Source organism: Meles meles, chromosome 3 (genome assembly GCF_922984935.1).
Source record: "Meles meles chromosome 3, mMelMel3.1 paternal haplotype, whole genome shotgun sequence".
Taxonomy (NCBI): domain Eukaryota; kingdom Metazoa; phylum Chordata; class Mammalia; order Carnivora; family Mustelidae; genus Meles; species Meles meles.
The window spans coordinates 76,841,191-76,855,799 of record NC_060068.1 but is presented as its reverse complement, the minus strand read 5'-3'; the positions used below and the strand labels follow the sequence as shown (position 1 = coordinate 76,855,799).

At 38.9% G+C, this 14,609-nt stretch overlaps 2 protein-coding genes across 8 annotated transcripts in view; one reads left to right on the top strand and one right to left on the bottom strand.

Moving 5' to 3' along the window:
* Positions 1 to 1,637: 1,637 nt before the first annotated feature.
* On the top strand, positions 1,638 to 11,298 carry ZCCHC9 (zinc finger CCHC-type containing 9). Of its 4 annotated transcripts, none has more exons than XM_045998976.1 (7): positions 1,642 to 1,715; positions 2,039 to 2,126; positions 2,882 to 3,291; positions 7,112 to 7,262; positions 7,481 to 7,573; positions 9,502 to 9,570; positions 10,827 to 11,298. In XM_045998976.1, the coding sequence occupies exons 3-7, from the start codon at positions 2,908 to 2,910 to the stop codon at positions 10,943 to 10,945; spliced, it is 816 nt and encodes a 271-aa protein (XP_045854932.1). In that variant the 5' UTR covers positions 1,642 to 1,715; positions 2,039 to 2,126; positions 2,882 to 2,907; the 3' UTR covers positions 10,946 to 11,298. The 4 variants fall into 4 exon arrangements, with proteins under 4 accessions (XP_045854936.1, XP_045854932.1, XP_045854934.1 ...); XM_045998978.1 differs by having other exon boundaries at positions 1,648 to 1,715; positions 2,039 to 2,098; XM_045998979.1 differs by having other exon boundaries at positions 1,648 to 1,715; positions 2,039 to 2,107.
* Positions 7,594 to 14,609, bottom strand: part of ACOT12 (acyl-CoA thioesterase 12) — a 52,475-nt gene continuing 45,459 nt past the window's right edge. For 3 of the 4 annotated variants that reach the window (XM_045998970.1, XM_045998972.1, XM_045998973.1), the window contains 2 exons: positions 14,182 to 14,334; positions 11,440 to 13,394 (listed from right to left, as the gene is read on the bottom strand). In XM_045998970.1, coding sequence (XP_045854926.1) covers positions 14,185 to 14,334 — 150 coding nt within the window. In that variant the 3' untranslated portion in view covers positions 11,440 to 13,394; positions 14,182 to 14,184. Of the gene's footprint in view, positions 9,316 to 11,439; positions 13,395 to 14,181; positions 14,335 to 14,609 lie in introns of those variants that run through there. The other variant, XM_045998971.1, reaches the window with a different exon arrangement.

Here is a 14,609-nt window from a genome sequence, read left to right as displayed (position 1 = left end):
TATGTATACCAGGCAATGGGAAGACAATAAACAACTTATTACACGATTATTATGTAATTACTAATTGGCAAAGTGTTTTAAGTAAAGACTACCATGAGTGTACAAGAGGGGATTGGTCTAATTTGGGTGGCAGGGGAGCAGAATAGGAAAGCTTACTTAAAAATAAAATGTGAAAAGACTTTAAGGGTAAATACTTCAGTTGAAAGAAGAAAAAGTGTTGTGCAAAGACAACAGCATATGTAAAGGCCTGAAGATTGCAAGGTACACACAGCATTTGAGAAACTGAGGAAAGTCCCCTGGTCAAAGAAGGGGAGATTGTACAGGGAGAGACTAGTGAAGTAACTCCAACTTAAAGAGTTTGAAGTTCATCTTAAAGACAGTGGGAGGGGCACTTGGGTGGCTGAGTGCATTAATTGTCTGACTCTTGATTTTGACTGAGGCCATGATCTCAGGATCATGGGATTGAGCCCTGCCTGGGGTTTTGTGCTAGGCATGGAGCCTGCTGAAGATCCTCTCTCCCTCTATCTCTCCCCCCAAGTCCTCTAAAATAAGTAAGATCTCTTAAAAGAGAGAGAGAGATAGAGACAGAGAGAAGAAAAAGAGCAATGGGAAAGTATAGAAGGGATTAAGGCAGAAGAGTAACAATTTTTTTTTTTTTAAAAGATTTACTTATTGACCTGAGAGACAGAGTGAGGGAAAGAGAGAGAGCAGGAGCTGAAGGGGCAGAGAGGCAGACAGGGCTCAGGACTGGATCTCAGGACTCTGAGATCTTGACCTGAGCAGAAACCGAGTGGGCACTTAAAATGACACCTACCCAGGCACCCGTGATTTACACTTTCAAAAGTTCACTTTGCTAAGAAACGGAAACGGGTGAGGGAATGGCATAAAAAGTAGATGCCCAGACCACCTGCCAGTAATCCGGGTGAGATGCGGTGAAACCTGGGACGAGGGAGGTAGCAGTGGAGATAAAGTGGAAAGATAGTTCTGGGGCAAGATGGATCGACCATGGTGATAGGTATGGAAGTAGCGAACTTGGTGAACTAGGTGATGGTGACAATGCCATTGTCCCCACTAAGTACAACTGGTGGGGGTAGCTATTTGAGATAATAAATTAAGAAACTAGGGTTTTCCTCTTAAAAAGAGAACTTCTTTGGCCACAAAGTGTTAATTATTTCAATTGAAGGCTTAACTAGCATTAGGCAGGAGGCACCACTCTCCACTCAGTTGGGCCCTAAATGTTTTATTTGTTTTTGTTTTTATTTTTTTCAATTTCTAGGAGAATGACCCACTACTACTGCGCTAAGACTTTTACCTTACATCTATCTGGAAAGCCCTTAACTCGTTCCCGCCCCAAATGATTTTAAAAGTACAGTTCAAAGGTCACCTTCTCCAGTCTTTCCCACACCCCCATGCTGCCGTACAGCTCCTCTACTGAGCTGTGGGTTCCGGACAGCACGGATTAAGCACTCTTCATCCTTGCGTCCCCGTTGTGCAGCGCTGCACCCCTCAAACCCTAGGCGCTCCATAAATTTTTACTCATCCGCACGCATCCGCCCAAAGAACAACTCTAACTAGCACGCGTGCCCCGCCCCACGTTAGCCTGCCGGAAGTGACGCACTCTGGGGGACGTATTTCCGGTCCCGAGTGCCGAGTCCGTCGCCGGGGGCGGGCTTCTCTGGCTGGCTAACTCAGCTGCCCTGGAGGATTCGTGCGCGGTAGGTAGTTGCGCGCGGCTGAGCGCGATAGGACCCTGGGAACCACCCCCGGCAGGTGCAGTGTATTTCTCCCCGTTCGTTCCCGGGGACCCGGCGGGAAAGCCCAGAGACTGACTGCTGGGCTCCCAACAGCTCTCAACGGCAGATGGGGCTGGAGTGCCGGGATCCGAGGCCCGCCGAGGCCGCGGTCGCGGGGACGGCTCTCAGCGGTCGGGTGCTAGCCGCTTGGGCTGGCACATCCAGCCCTACTGAGACCCAGTGTCCAGTGGGCTCCCCAACTACATCTTGATACTCAGAGCTTCCCCCTTTCCTTGTCCTCATAGGAAGGATAATGGACCTCTTGGACAGCTCCAGTCCCTACCGTGACAGTCGCAGGATCTGCAGTGAGCAGGGTGCGCGCGGGGTGTAGAAGTGTGTAGCGTCTCACTGACTCGTTGGCTCCGCCCTTCAGCGTTTGTTTCCGGGAGGTTTCTAATCACGAAGACTTGAGGTTTTAACCCCGTTTGGTACACGGGACGCCGCCCCCTAAAGGGGCGCGGCTCAATAATTGAAAATGATTGGAAACCACTGGGCTCGAAGTGGTTTATAGTCTGATTAGCTAGAAGACCCAGCATCCCCACGTGACCATAAACAAACCCTTTTGTTTATGTTACGTATCAATCTGCGGGAAGGGTTGTAATGACAAACTTCGCGCCAAAGACAGGATTTCTGTGTACTTAATTTGCTATGCAGGTTGTTTGCATTGAACTGACTCCGCGAGAAGGTGGGATGAAAGTAGCCTTGGGACTTACAGATAGGAAACAGCCAGGAAAACTGCAGAATTTGGGAAGAGTAACTTCATTCACTGTATTACTTTGTGATTCAAATTTTACAAAGTAAATTGGTTACCTCATCAAATGTTTTACAGTTTTAAGCATTTATATACGTGTTGGGTTTTTTGTTTGTTTTACTGGTGTGGTAGCTCTTTTGGTAAGGGTCGATTTATTTTATAGGCATATCTGTGCCGCATATTATAAAATTAAATATACAGATATCTAAATGAAGTGTTTAAGTAATTAAGGCTTTAACTTATGGGCATAATGTGATACAGTGTGGATCTTAGTGGGGTTTTTTTGTTTGTTTGTTTTTTGTTTTAATGGTTACTAACAGCCATGCTTGTCTTAAAGCTTGATAAAGTACTGCTGATGAAATCATGACCAGGTGGGCCCGAGTTACTACCACTCGTAACAAGAGACCTTTGGCTGCAACATCATGGGAGGACATGAAGAAGGGGTCCTTTGAGGGAGAAAGCCAAAATCTACCAAAGAGTAAACAACTTGAAGCCAAAAGACTCTCCGTTAAAAATGATGCTCCCCAAGCAAAACACAAAAAGAACAAAAAGAAAAAGGAGTACTTAAATGAAGATGTAAATGGATTCATGGAATACCTAAGACAAAACTCACAGATAGTTCATAATGGAAAGATGATAGCAACAGACAGTGAGGAGGTAAGGGAAGAAATTGCAGTTGCTTTAAAGAAGGATAGTCGACGGGAAGGAAGAAGACTAAAAAGACAAGCAGCAAAGAAAAATGCAATGGTAAGATCATTACTTTAACTGAAATATTACTTCATATAGGTCAGAACTATTATTCATATACTCACACATGTATATTCTAACAGAATCTGATGCCCTTACATACTAGATTTATAAAGCATCTTTTTTTTTTTTTTTGCAATTTTAATTTATTTTATTTATTTTTTTTCAGTGTAACAGTATTCATTCTTTTTGCACAACACCCAGTGCTCCATGAAAAACGTGCCCTCCCCATTACCCACCACCTGTTCCCCCAACCTCCCACCCCTGACCCTTCAAAACCCTCAGGTTGCCCCAGCCTCCCACCCCTGACCCTTCAAAACCCTCAGGTTGTTTTTCAGAGTACATAGTCTCTTATGGTTCGCCTCCCCTCCCCAATGTCCATAGCCCGCTCCCCCTCTCCCAATCCCACCTCCCCCCAGCAACCCCCAGTTTGTTTTGTGAGATTAAGAGTCATTTATGGTTTGTCTCCCTCCCAATCCCATCTTGTTTCATTTACTCTTCTTTTTGAGGGCTAGTAATAACATTAGGACTTTTTTAGCACTTCCTGTATGCTGGACACTTGACGTGATTAATTATCACAACACTATAAAGATAATAGCATTAGTCTCATATGCGGCGAAAACACTGATGTATATATAGGCAGGTGTAAAAAAGTGCTGACAGCCACTTAGCTAGTATAGTAGCGGAGATGAAATTCAAACCCAGAGCTTGTCTGACTTCAAAACCTATGTTCTTATTCCTGCCTTCCAGTAGCTTCTTTTCAAACAGGCATTTAAAAAAAAAAAAAAAGTAAGGTGGAGGGTTAAGTGTAACAGGTTAAATATGTGTGGTTCCCTTTACTTGGAAAGGATGTTTTTGTCTTTATGCATGAAAAACTGAGGCACAGGAATGAGATCTAATAAGAATCACACTAGTTAGTAACAGAGCAGAGTAATAGAGTTAAGATCCCTTGACTTTGTTCCTAGTCATTGCTCCATTCCCTTCTCCATACTACTCAGAGGAATGCTGGGGGCTGCATGTTGATTTCTTTTGCCCGCCCCTGGATTTTTAAACTGTCAGATGTAGGAAATGAAATACTTTATATAATTCTTTCCCTTCTCTAAGTGAATTTTCCAAGTCTTCTAGTAAGATACTACATAAAAATCAGTATTTGTTATCAGTTTACACCTTCATTTTTATTTGCAGGATTAGTTTTAAACATAGTTGCAGATAATTATTTAGAGATAATGCTAATCAAACATTCCTTATGGATAAATATGGATAGAAAATGTAATCATTTTTATTTGGATCAGGATAGCTTTATTTAAATTGTACCATTATTTAAAAATATTTTAATTGAGACGCCTGGGTGCCTCAGTTGGTTAAGCATCTGACCTGATTTGGGCTCAGGTCACAATCTCAAGGTCGTGAGATCAAGCCCTATGTCAGGCTCTACACTCACTGAGGAGTCTGTCCCTCTTCCTCTGTTTCTCCCCCTTTTCACGTGTGTTCTTTCTCTCTAAAGTAAATAAAAATCTAAAAAAAATTTTTATCAAGTTAATTTAACTTAAAGGTAATGTAACTTAAAGATAGTTTCATTGACATAGGCAGTATGATGAATTGCATAGTATTTGAAACATTTATATTGTGACCTTTTAAGAGAAGTTTTATATTTGTAATTAAGGGAGAAAGATATTGGTTTTTAAGAAAAAATAAATGCTTTCTTTTAAAGCATATATTTTAAAAGTATGTAGTTTGCTTAGTCTGAGCATCAGTTCTTAATTGCTAATAAATTAAGATAATTTATGATGTTCACTGTCCATAGTCCCATCTACATTAAATTTAGGATCATTCAAGAAATTTGCATTTGGTGACAAGTGTGTTTTAAAGGTGAAAACCTGGGGTGCCTGGGTGGCTCAGCTGGTTAAGCGTCTGACCCACTCAGGTCATGATCACAGGGTTCTGGGATGGAGCCCTGCTTCTAGCTCTGTGTAGGGCGCCATGCTTAGCAGAGAGTCTGTTTGCCCCTCTCCCTCTGCACCCCCCCCACGTCTGTTAAATAAATAAAATCTTAAAATAAAAAAAAGGGTAAAAACCTAATCAGTGAACTGTCATGTTACTAGAGACCATGTTGACTTCACCAAGACTTCTGGTCTTCTTCTTATGGTGATCTAGTTTTTAGCCATTAGCTTTTCCTGAACCTGTATAAAACTGCATTTTCTTTGTTTGGACCACCTCATTCTAAATGTAAAAGTTAGTGAAGATTTAAAGGGGCTCATTCTTTTCCAGTATGTTATGAAATGGAAAAAATGAGGACATAGTTGCAATATATTATATGTTTTATTCTGCCTATTTAATTTGCTTTTTAAAAATCCTGTGCTTAGGGGCGCCTGGGTGGCTCAGTGGGTTAAAGCCTCTGCCTTCGGCTCAGGTCATGATCTCGGGTCCTGGGATCGAGCCCCACATCGGGATCTCAGCAGGGAGCCTGCTTCTTCCTCTCTCTCTGCCTGCTTCTCTGCCTACTTGTGATCTGTCAAATAAATAAATAAAATCTTAAAAAAAAAAAATCCTGTGCTTATTTTGAAAAAAAAATTGTTTAAAATTTTTTTTTAAGATTTTATTTATTTATTTGACAAAAGAAGGAGAGAGAGCATGAGTAGGCAGAGTGGCAGGCAGAGGGAGAGGGAGAAGCAGGCTCCCCACTGAGCAGGGAGCCCAATGCAGGATCACTGAGGGGAGCCAGGAGCCCAGGCCCCCGGGGTCATGACCTGAGCCAAAGGCAGCCACCTAAGTGACTGAGCCACCCAGGCACCCCTTTTATCAAAAACTTTTTTGAAAAAATAAACTATTTGTTGTCCAAGAAATATATATACTCCTTTTTTCAGTTTATATAAAATAGCTTACATATCTTTGAGTATCCACCATATTTGATTATGATTACTGTTCTTATTCATTACAGCAAAAACTATTCTCCACATCATTAGGTAGTATGTAAAGCAACCAAATAATTATTTAGTGTTATGTTGGAGCCAGATAATTCATCTTAGAATTATTCTTTTAAAATGTATTTATTGTGTAGGGGTGCCTGGGTGGCTGTCGTTAAGTGTCTGCCTTCAGCTCAGGCCATGATCTCAGGGTCCTGGGATTGAGCCCCACACTGGTCTCCCTGCTCAGTGGGAAGCCTGCATTCCCTCTCCCACTCCCACTGTTTGTATTCCTGCTCTCGCTGTCTCTTTCTCTCTCTGTCAAATAAATAAGTAAATATCTTTAAAAAATGTATTGTGTACATACTCTAAAAATGAAACACCTAATTCTGAGTATTAAAGAATATGTATTAAAGTTATGAAAACTATAAGATATATTTTTTGGTATGAAATATAATTTGAATCATAATTTAAATGGCATCATTTGACTCAAATGTATTCAATTATATGAATTTTGTAAGTACTAATATGAATTATGCCTGATAATTTTTACAGTCATTTTCTATTTTTCACAGAAAACTCAGTTTTTCTAGAAGAGACATCTCCCTAATGAAATTAATAGTCCATATTTGCTTAATTCATTTAAGTATTTTCTATGAAACCATTTTTAACTTTGTGTCTAAGATTGATGGATTTATGGATTGACGGTTTTCAAAAGTACTGAGACCCTCTCCTGGAAATGACGTTTATTGTTTAGGAATGTATGAAACAACTTTTTTCTACAGATAAAACATTGAGATTTTTTTTAAAAAGAGCTAGATAACAAATGAAAGACATTTTAAAGATCTTTTTGAATTCAAGAATTAATAAAGCCAGTGTAGTTTTGTAATGCAGAAACTCACATTTTGTTTTCCCAGGTATGTTTCCATTGTAGAAAACCTGGCCATGGGATTGCAGATTGCCCAGCTGCCCTTGAGAATCAAGATATGGGAACTGGAATATGTTATTGGTGTGGGTCCACAGAGCATGAAATAACCAAGTGCAAAGCCAAAGTAGACCCAGCTCTTGGTATGTTTCTTCCTATTGATTTTTAATGTGGTAAATGTCAGAAGTGGGATTTTTGGGGACAGAGTTTGTCATGAACATGCCACTTATTATTTTGAAATTGAGATTAAATCTTAAGTTGTATAAAAAATAAGGGGTTTTTTCAGATTATTTAAAATAATATGAATTATATGACTTGTTCTGTACTTAGCCAACTTAGCAGAAAATGTTGATTCTTACAGGTGAATTTCCTTTTGCAAAATGTTTTGTTTGTGGGGAAATGGGGCATCTATCCAGATCTTGTCCTGATAATCCCAAAGGACTCTATGCTGATGGTGAGTACTGTTATCCTTATATGTCAGAAAAGGTGAGTTAGAATGCAGAGTTGTGATTTAACATAGAGTCTTAATTAGCTCTTGAATCAATTCTTGGACAAAAAACAAAACCTTAAGAATTTCAGTTTTTATCAAACTCTATTCTATGTACTGGACTTTATGTGTAATATGACGTATTAATCAAGACAAAAAGCTAAAGTATATATTTTAAGCTTTTTGCTTGTTTCAGCATCATTTGTGAGAGTATGTTATAAATACCTACTTTTAAACACAACAGAAGCAAAGGGGGTATATCTCAAGCTAATACAAGATTTTAAAAAAATGGTGTTGTGGATTTAATCACAGGCTAGCATACCATTTTGGATAGATGGGCTGGTAGACACTCTTCAATATGTATAGTAATCTTTGTTTCTGAATATTTTCCTTGGGTAATCGTCTAGCGTGGGATCATGTAACTCTCTTATCTTTAGCTCAACTAACATCTTAAGCTCCTTAAAGTCTGTGATGTCCGAAACTTTAAGGAGGAAATTCTCTGTTACTATGAGTAAGGTGCTTATGTGCTAACTGATGCCATCAGGTTCCAGATACCTCTTGTATGTCATGTCCTAGGTCACACGGGAGAAGTCCAGTGAAAAGGCACAGCATTCGAATCAAGCTGACGGGTTATACCTCTAGTACCACCACTCACTAGTGGGACTTGGCTGAGTTCTGTTATTTCTCTCAGTTCAGTTTCCTTGCCTGTTAAATGGAGATTAAAAAACTATATTTCCTTGATTCTAAGATGTACATTTTCTCACATTTTAATGTCTTTGAACTCAGAATATATCTTACCAGTGGTGAGTGCCATGTAATTGGCAGGGTTTTTGTTTTTTTTCCCCTGAGAGGTTTGTAAAATAATGATATAGCTTATATTCAGTGTCTTAGATTTGATGAATTATGGTATCCACCTTGAAGAGCTTTGAAAATTAAAATAGATTGTTCAGTGTCCCTCTCCCATTTCACTCTGGCATCTACAACAGTAAAGAAGCTGGCCCTGGAAAAGGCTCACAAGTGCCTTTCAGTTTTAAACTTATGACACAGGTCAGATGACATGACTGATGATAAAGATGGCTTTGGATGGTTATGCAAAATGATTAGATGTTTTTTAAAAGTGCAGCAAAGGAAAGAGATCACAGAGAAGTGAGAATTTCAGCCTTTACATCCTATAATGTCATATTTCTGGGAAAGTCAATTCACAATATAAACATGTCATGATAATGCTTGATCATTAAGTAATAGTGTTTGACCATTAAGGGAAAGATTAATTTTAGAAGCTACATGTGTGGTAATTCACAGTCCTGGAATGTTGCTTAAAGTAGGCAGACAGGCATTTTTATTAGGGTTAGGGTGCCTGGCAGATAGAAGGCACTAAAATAAAAGTGAATTTGGTTCCTTTTGTAACTGATCACCCCCATCTGACCTGTACAGATGAGCAATGGCTCCTAATCTTTTATGGGGTCATTGATCATTTATTAAGAAATACGGACATCCTCCTCGAAAAAATGCATCTGGACACCACTCTTGCTTACCGGTTCAACAGTTCACAAATCTTTGCCTATGTAACCACGGTTACGATCTTCTGTGCAGTGGCTCTTGGACACTCCACAGCACAAGTACCTTCTTCCATTATCTCTCTCCTCTCTGTGCCTTTTCTCCCCTGAAGGCCAGGTGCAAGAACTAGTGGATAGGTACAGTTTAGGGCTCTGTGGGATCAAAAGGACAGAGAGTGGACTTATTAACAGGAATGGTGGCACCTAGCTGTGTTCCTGTTTCTAGCTCCCTGTGCACTGACAAGGCTGTGAGGACCAAATAAGATATGAAAAGTGCTTTGAGACATTACAGTCCCTTGTAAGTATGAGAGGTTTTCAGTGACTTTGTTCTTTTAATAGGTGGTTGCTGCAGACTCTGTGGCTCTGTGGACCATTTTAAGAAAGATTGCCCTGAGAGTCAAAATTCAGGTGAGATCTCCGGGCCTCTATTTAGAAGGCCCGAGGTTATTATTCTGTGTTTTTGCTGAATTTTGTTAATACTGAGGTACCACTAATTTTAAGACAACCTGGTTTCTTGGTGCAATGACAATCTAGTCATTTCTCTGTCAGGAGTAGATGCAGTCGTAACTGAGCACTAGTAGCTGGTACTGTCAGGTGGGGAAAAGGTGACCACTAAGCCCTAGAGGACCCTCATCTTACAAAGCATCTTTCTTATACACATTCTTAACTGCCAACTAATGAATGTAATAATAAAGCCAATTCTGTCACCAACAGAAAAATACTGATTCACTAAGAGGAAATAAAAAATATGAAAATAACTCAATATTTTTATGATTGAGCATTCTCACATATGGTTTGCTTCATCTATATCTGAAGGATTCAGAGCTGATTGCAAAAACAGCCAAAAGTACTAGAATTTTGTTAGGTACATATCATCAGGCCAGTTGTATTTTCCTTCTAATGAAATACTAATGTTGGTCATCAAAACTTCAAAAATGTTCACTATACGTATGTGAGGGAAGTGGAAATGATTATTATATTAGTTTACCTGGATTGGAATGATGATAATCTTGAGTGGAAGAAAGACAAGAAGGCAAAAGTAGTACTTCTTAGGGGAAAAAGCACATTTCCTTTTATCTCAAATAGTGATAGTACTACACAAAATCTGCTCATTCTTACTTCCTACCTGAACATTTCCCTTTGAAAACCCAGAGTTCTTGTTTACGGTCTTGTCTAGAAGAAGACAGTCTTTACTACATTGTAGGCAGGAGGACTGAAATGATGGAAGTGGAATTTGAATTCTCCCTCCTGGGAGGGTTGCCATTTCCCGAATGACAAGACTGACAAGCAGATGTTGTATAATTTCACAGGTGGAATCTTGTGCATTTAAAACCGATGCTTCATAAGTCATACTGTTTACAGATTCTTGGAATTCATTGACTCTATAATGATGAACTCTGGGAAAGAATGAAAGAGCTTTCTCATCAATTTGTGCATTGCAAAGCAGTTGCTGCATTTCCCTAATTGGGATGAGAAATTGCCTGCGGTACTCTGAAATCAAGGGTTATAATCAATTACAGAATGCTCACTCTCCTTTAGTGATGGAGTCTTCCTTCCTTGTGATTATTCATGTCAAAACTAGTTCCTTTGCTAAGCCAGTTCCAAACTACAGGGATGTACTTGATTACCATTTTTCTTACATTCTAACTTCCATTCCTTGACAGATCGAATGGTCACAGTTGGTCGCTTGGCAAATGGAATGAGCGCTGACTATGAAGAAATTTTGGATGTACCTAAACCACAAAAACCCAAGACAAAGATACCTAAAGTTGTTAATTTCTGATAATGATTAGTACTGTCATTAGTTACCACCTCATTGTTAAACATTCTGAACTGGGCCTACTTCGCAAATTGGAGCTGGGCTCCCTTGGAGACCTGTGTTGTAGATACCAGTATGACCAGGGAATGGTCGCATAGTTTCCTGAGTGCTATCCATTAAAGAGTGCTTTTATCACTGGAGAAAATCACTGAAGAAGTAGAAGACGTTAGGATTGGATTCTCTAAAAGAACATTTTTAACAGAACTTAGGTATAACTAAGTGGTTATATGCTTGATTGTAACAATCATCTTTTTCTTAAAAACTATGTATTAATGTGAACCACCCCTACATAAAGTTTTACTGCTTGGCATTTGGAATGGAAATTTTAGTTAGATTGTTTTCTTTGTTCAAAATACCACATTTTTATGAATTTATTAATTGCCACAAAATGCACTATATTTTTAAAATAATAAAAATTCATTTGCTATTTACTTATTTTTCCGAATACCTGATTCTGGATTGTACTAGCCATTCTCTTTATGTCCAGGTACAAACCCTTTGGAAATACCATCTTTTGTGAAGTTTAGATGAGATTAATTTTGGTTAATATTTATTTTAGTTTGACATAAAGAAGTACAAATTATTGACGTAAAATAGAAGAGTACCTTAACAGCAGCTCTTCTTTGTTCTTGATTTTCAAGAGAGAAATTCTAGCCAAAATTTAGTTTCGGGTATTCTGCCAGAATGATGTCACTTAACAGACTGTATATTACACTTAACAGCATTTTGTTCGCATGTTTTAGATGCGTCCAGGTGAGAATGCAAGTATCACCGTAATAGACTTAGAACACTAATCAGAGACCCATTAGCTTCTTTGATTTGATGAATACATGCATACTTAATACATATATTTCACAAGGCTTAGGGCTCCCATTGTACTGTTTAATGGAATGACTCTAGTGGATTGTGTGTTTCATTTGGAATTTTACCTGATTGGATACATTTGTAACTAAAGGAAACAGCTGTGATTAGTCACTGATGCTTCAAAAGCAAAATATTTACCAAATAAGAAAAGAAACACTTTTCTCTGTTTTAATGTCTGCATACCTCAACAGTTCTAGTTTTAATAGGAGCTGTTGTTTTATTTTTGATACGAGAGGAAAACAGGACAGAATATAGCTCAGCATCCCAGAACTTAAAGAAAGGAGTGCCATTAAAAGAAATCACGCAAGTCGTGCAGCTGGAAGAGGGCAGCAGTGCTGTCTTAGACATTTAGTCCAAACACGCCCAGATTTATTTCACCTGTCCTGTGAGGTGCCAAAGACTCTGGAGAGTCAAAAGCTTCAAGTGAGGAAGGCAAACGTTAAATTTATTTATGCATTGTATCTTTCTCCAGTTCCTGCTGTGTTTTCGGTACTCTTTTAGGTACTTGGGATTGTGGTTGTGATGAAGACAAACAAGGTCACATGCATTCGAACGCAGCTTTAGGATAGAGAGGAGACTTGAGGGAAAAATACATATTTGACATATCAGTGTATCAGAAAAATAATATCCGAAATATTTTATTACATTTTAAAAATATTCTGTTGAGGGGTGCCTGAAAATATTCAGTCGGTTTAGCGTCTACATTCGGCTCAGGTCATGATCTCAGGGTCCTGGGATCCAGCCCCGCATAGGGCTCTCTGCTCAGCAGGGAGCCTGCTTTCCTCCTCTCTCTCTGCCTGCCTGCTGCCACTACCCCTGCTTGTGCTTTCTCACTCTCTTTCTCTCTGTGTCAAATAAATATATAAATCTTTAAAAAAATATATTCTGTTGCATCCCCTAGGACTTCGTCATTAGCATTCTTCCATCAATCCTCTGGAAATGCCACCTCTTACAATCTTATCTTTCACTTTTCCAAGGCTGAGTCCTAAATTCATCTGCTCTATTATCCCTGATTTCAGTTCCTCCTAGGATGTTTCACCAACACCTCAAGTCATTACTGATTAATTTTCAAAAAAATATAAATTCAAAGACTTTCGGTGGGCAGAAGTTAGAAGCATCTCAGTTACAGGAGAGGTTTGAAATTTTACCATACAAAATTTTAGTGTAATGTAACACCTTTATGGTTATTTTTTTACCTTTTTTTAAATCTAAAAATATTCTCAATAATCTGCCTACTTCTGAACTGTACAGTCATTTAAACCTGCATATCCACTCTTCTTACTGTATATCAATGTTAATTCATAAAATTGGAGCACAGTCCAAAGTTTGTGTAAATGAAAGCCTGCTGACACAATAAAAATAACCATCAGACCTAGGCTTGGGGAGTAGATGGGCTGCGGGAGGGGTAGGCAGGGGAAGCAGAGGTAGAGATTTGACCTACGTATGGCAGGATGTACCTAACTTCTTAATGCTCTAAACTCTCATGAAGTCCTTCAATTCTTAAATGTTGTCCTGTAGAGGAGGCCAACTTGACATGTGCTGGTTTGTCCTAGGAGTTAAGACAAATCACAGAGTAGAATAATGAATCTTGAAGTCTGGGGAATAAAGTGCTAATATAATAGTTATGAAAGAAAAGCTCGGTTAGTATCCTCTTTCTCTGTGATACCACATTTTGCAGGTACTTTTTGTGCGTATATATAGCAATAGATACTAAATTGGTCAGCCACCTTGAATATATGTGAAATGACACTAGTAAAGTAGTTCCTATTACTGAAATTGATTGAATTCCATTATGTTTTAATGTCTTCCTAATTTAAAGCTCTAAAACATGTAATACATCTTGTCAGATGCTCGTGACATACAGATATCTGCTGTATATGGAATATTCCCACACTATTAATCAACTAGCCAACTTACCATTTTTGATTTTAAAAATTTTATAAAATTTTAAAGAGAACACATGTTTCATCTCTGTAACGTAAAATGCTTATGATCATTTTAAACCGTATTTGTACCATTATACAAATTATATTATACAAATAATTGTACATTATACAAATACATATACAAAACTGCATATGGGCCATTTCCACTGCCCGTGCCCCCGGAAGGGAGGAGAGCCACAGATGATCTAAAACAGTATTACAACTCTTCTAATAATACAATCCAAATCACTGGTATTTGACCTGAGACCAATTTTATTTTTTAACCCCTTACTGCCTTTTGCTTAAGCCAAAATTAAATTATTTTGTGACCCAAAATCTTGCCAGTTGTCAGGGCTAAGTGTACTTGGAATTAAAGGTGGGAAATAAAATTACAGGTAATTGAAAGTTTACCATTTAAAATATGTTTATTGATCCATCCTCAGTAGCATTCTCTAAGAATTGTATACAAGAGGCTGCTGTTTCCTCGATGGATTTTGACCAGCCACCAAGATTTCCAGCAAAGTAAGGAGAGATGCTAGCAGAAATCTGGTTGAAGTATGATACCTGTCTCAAAAAGAAAATACATGGTTTTAATTGTTTATTGACTGAGACTTTTCCAAAAAAGTTTTTTTTTTTTTTTTTAAGGTTTTATTTATTTGATAGTGCACAAGCAGTGGGAGTGGCAGCAGAGGGAGAAGGAAAAGCAATGTCTCTGACGAACAAGGAGCCTGATGCGGGGCTCCATCTTAGGGCCCTAGGATCATGACCTGAGCAGAAGGCAGATGCTTAACCCACAGAGTCACCCAGGCACTCCAAGAAAGGGAGTCAAGCAGGGATCT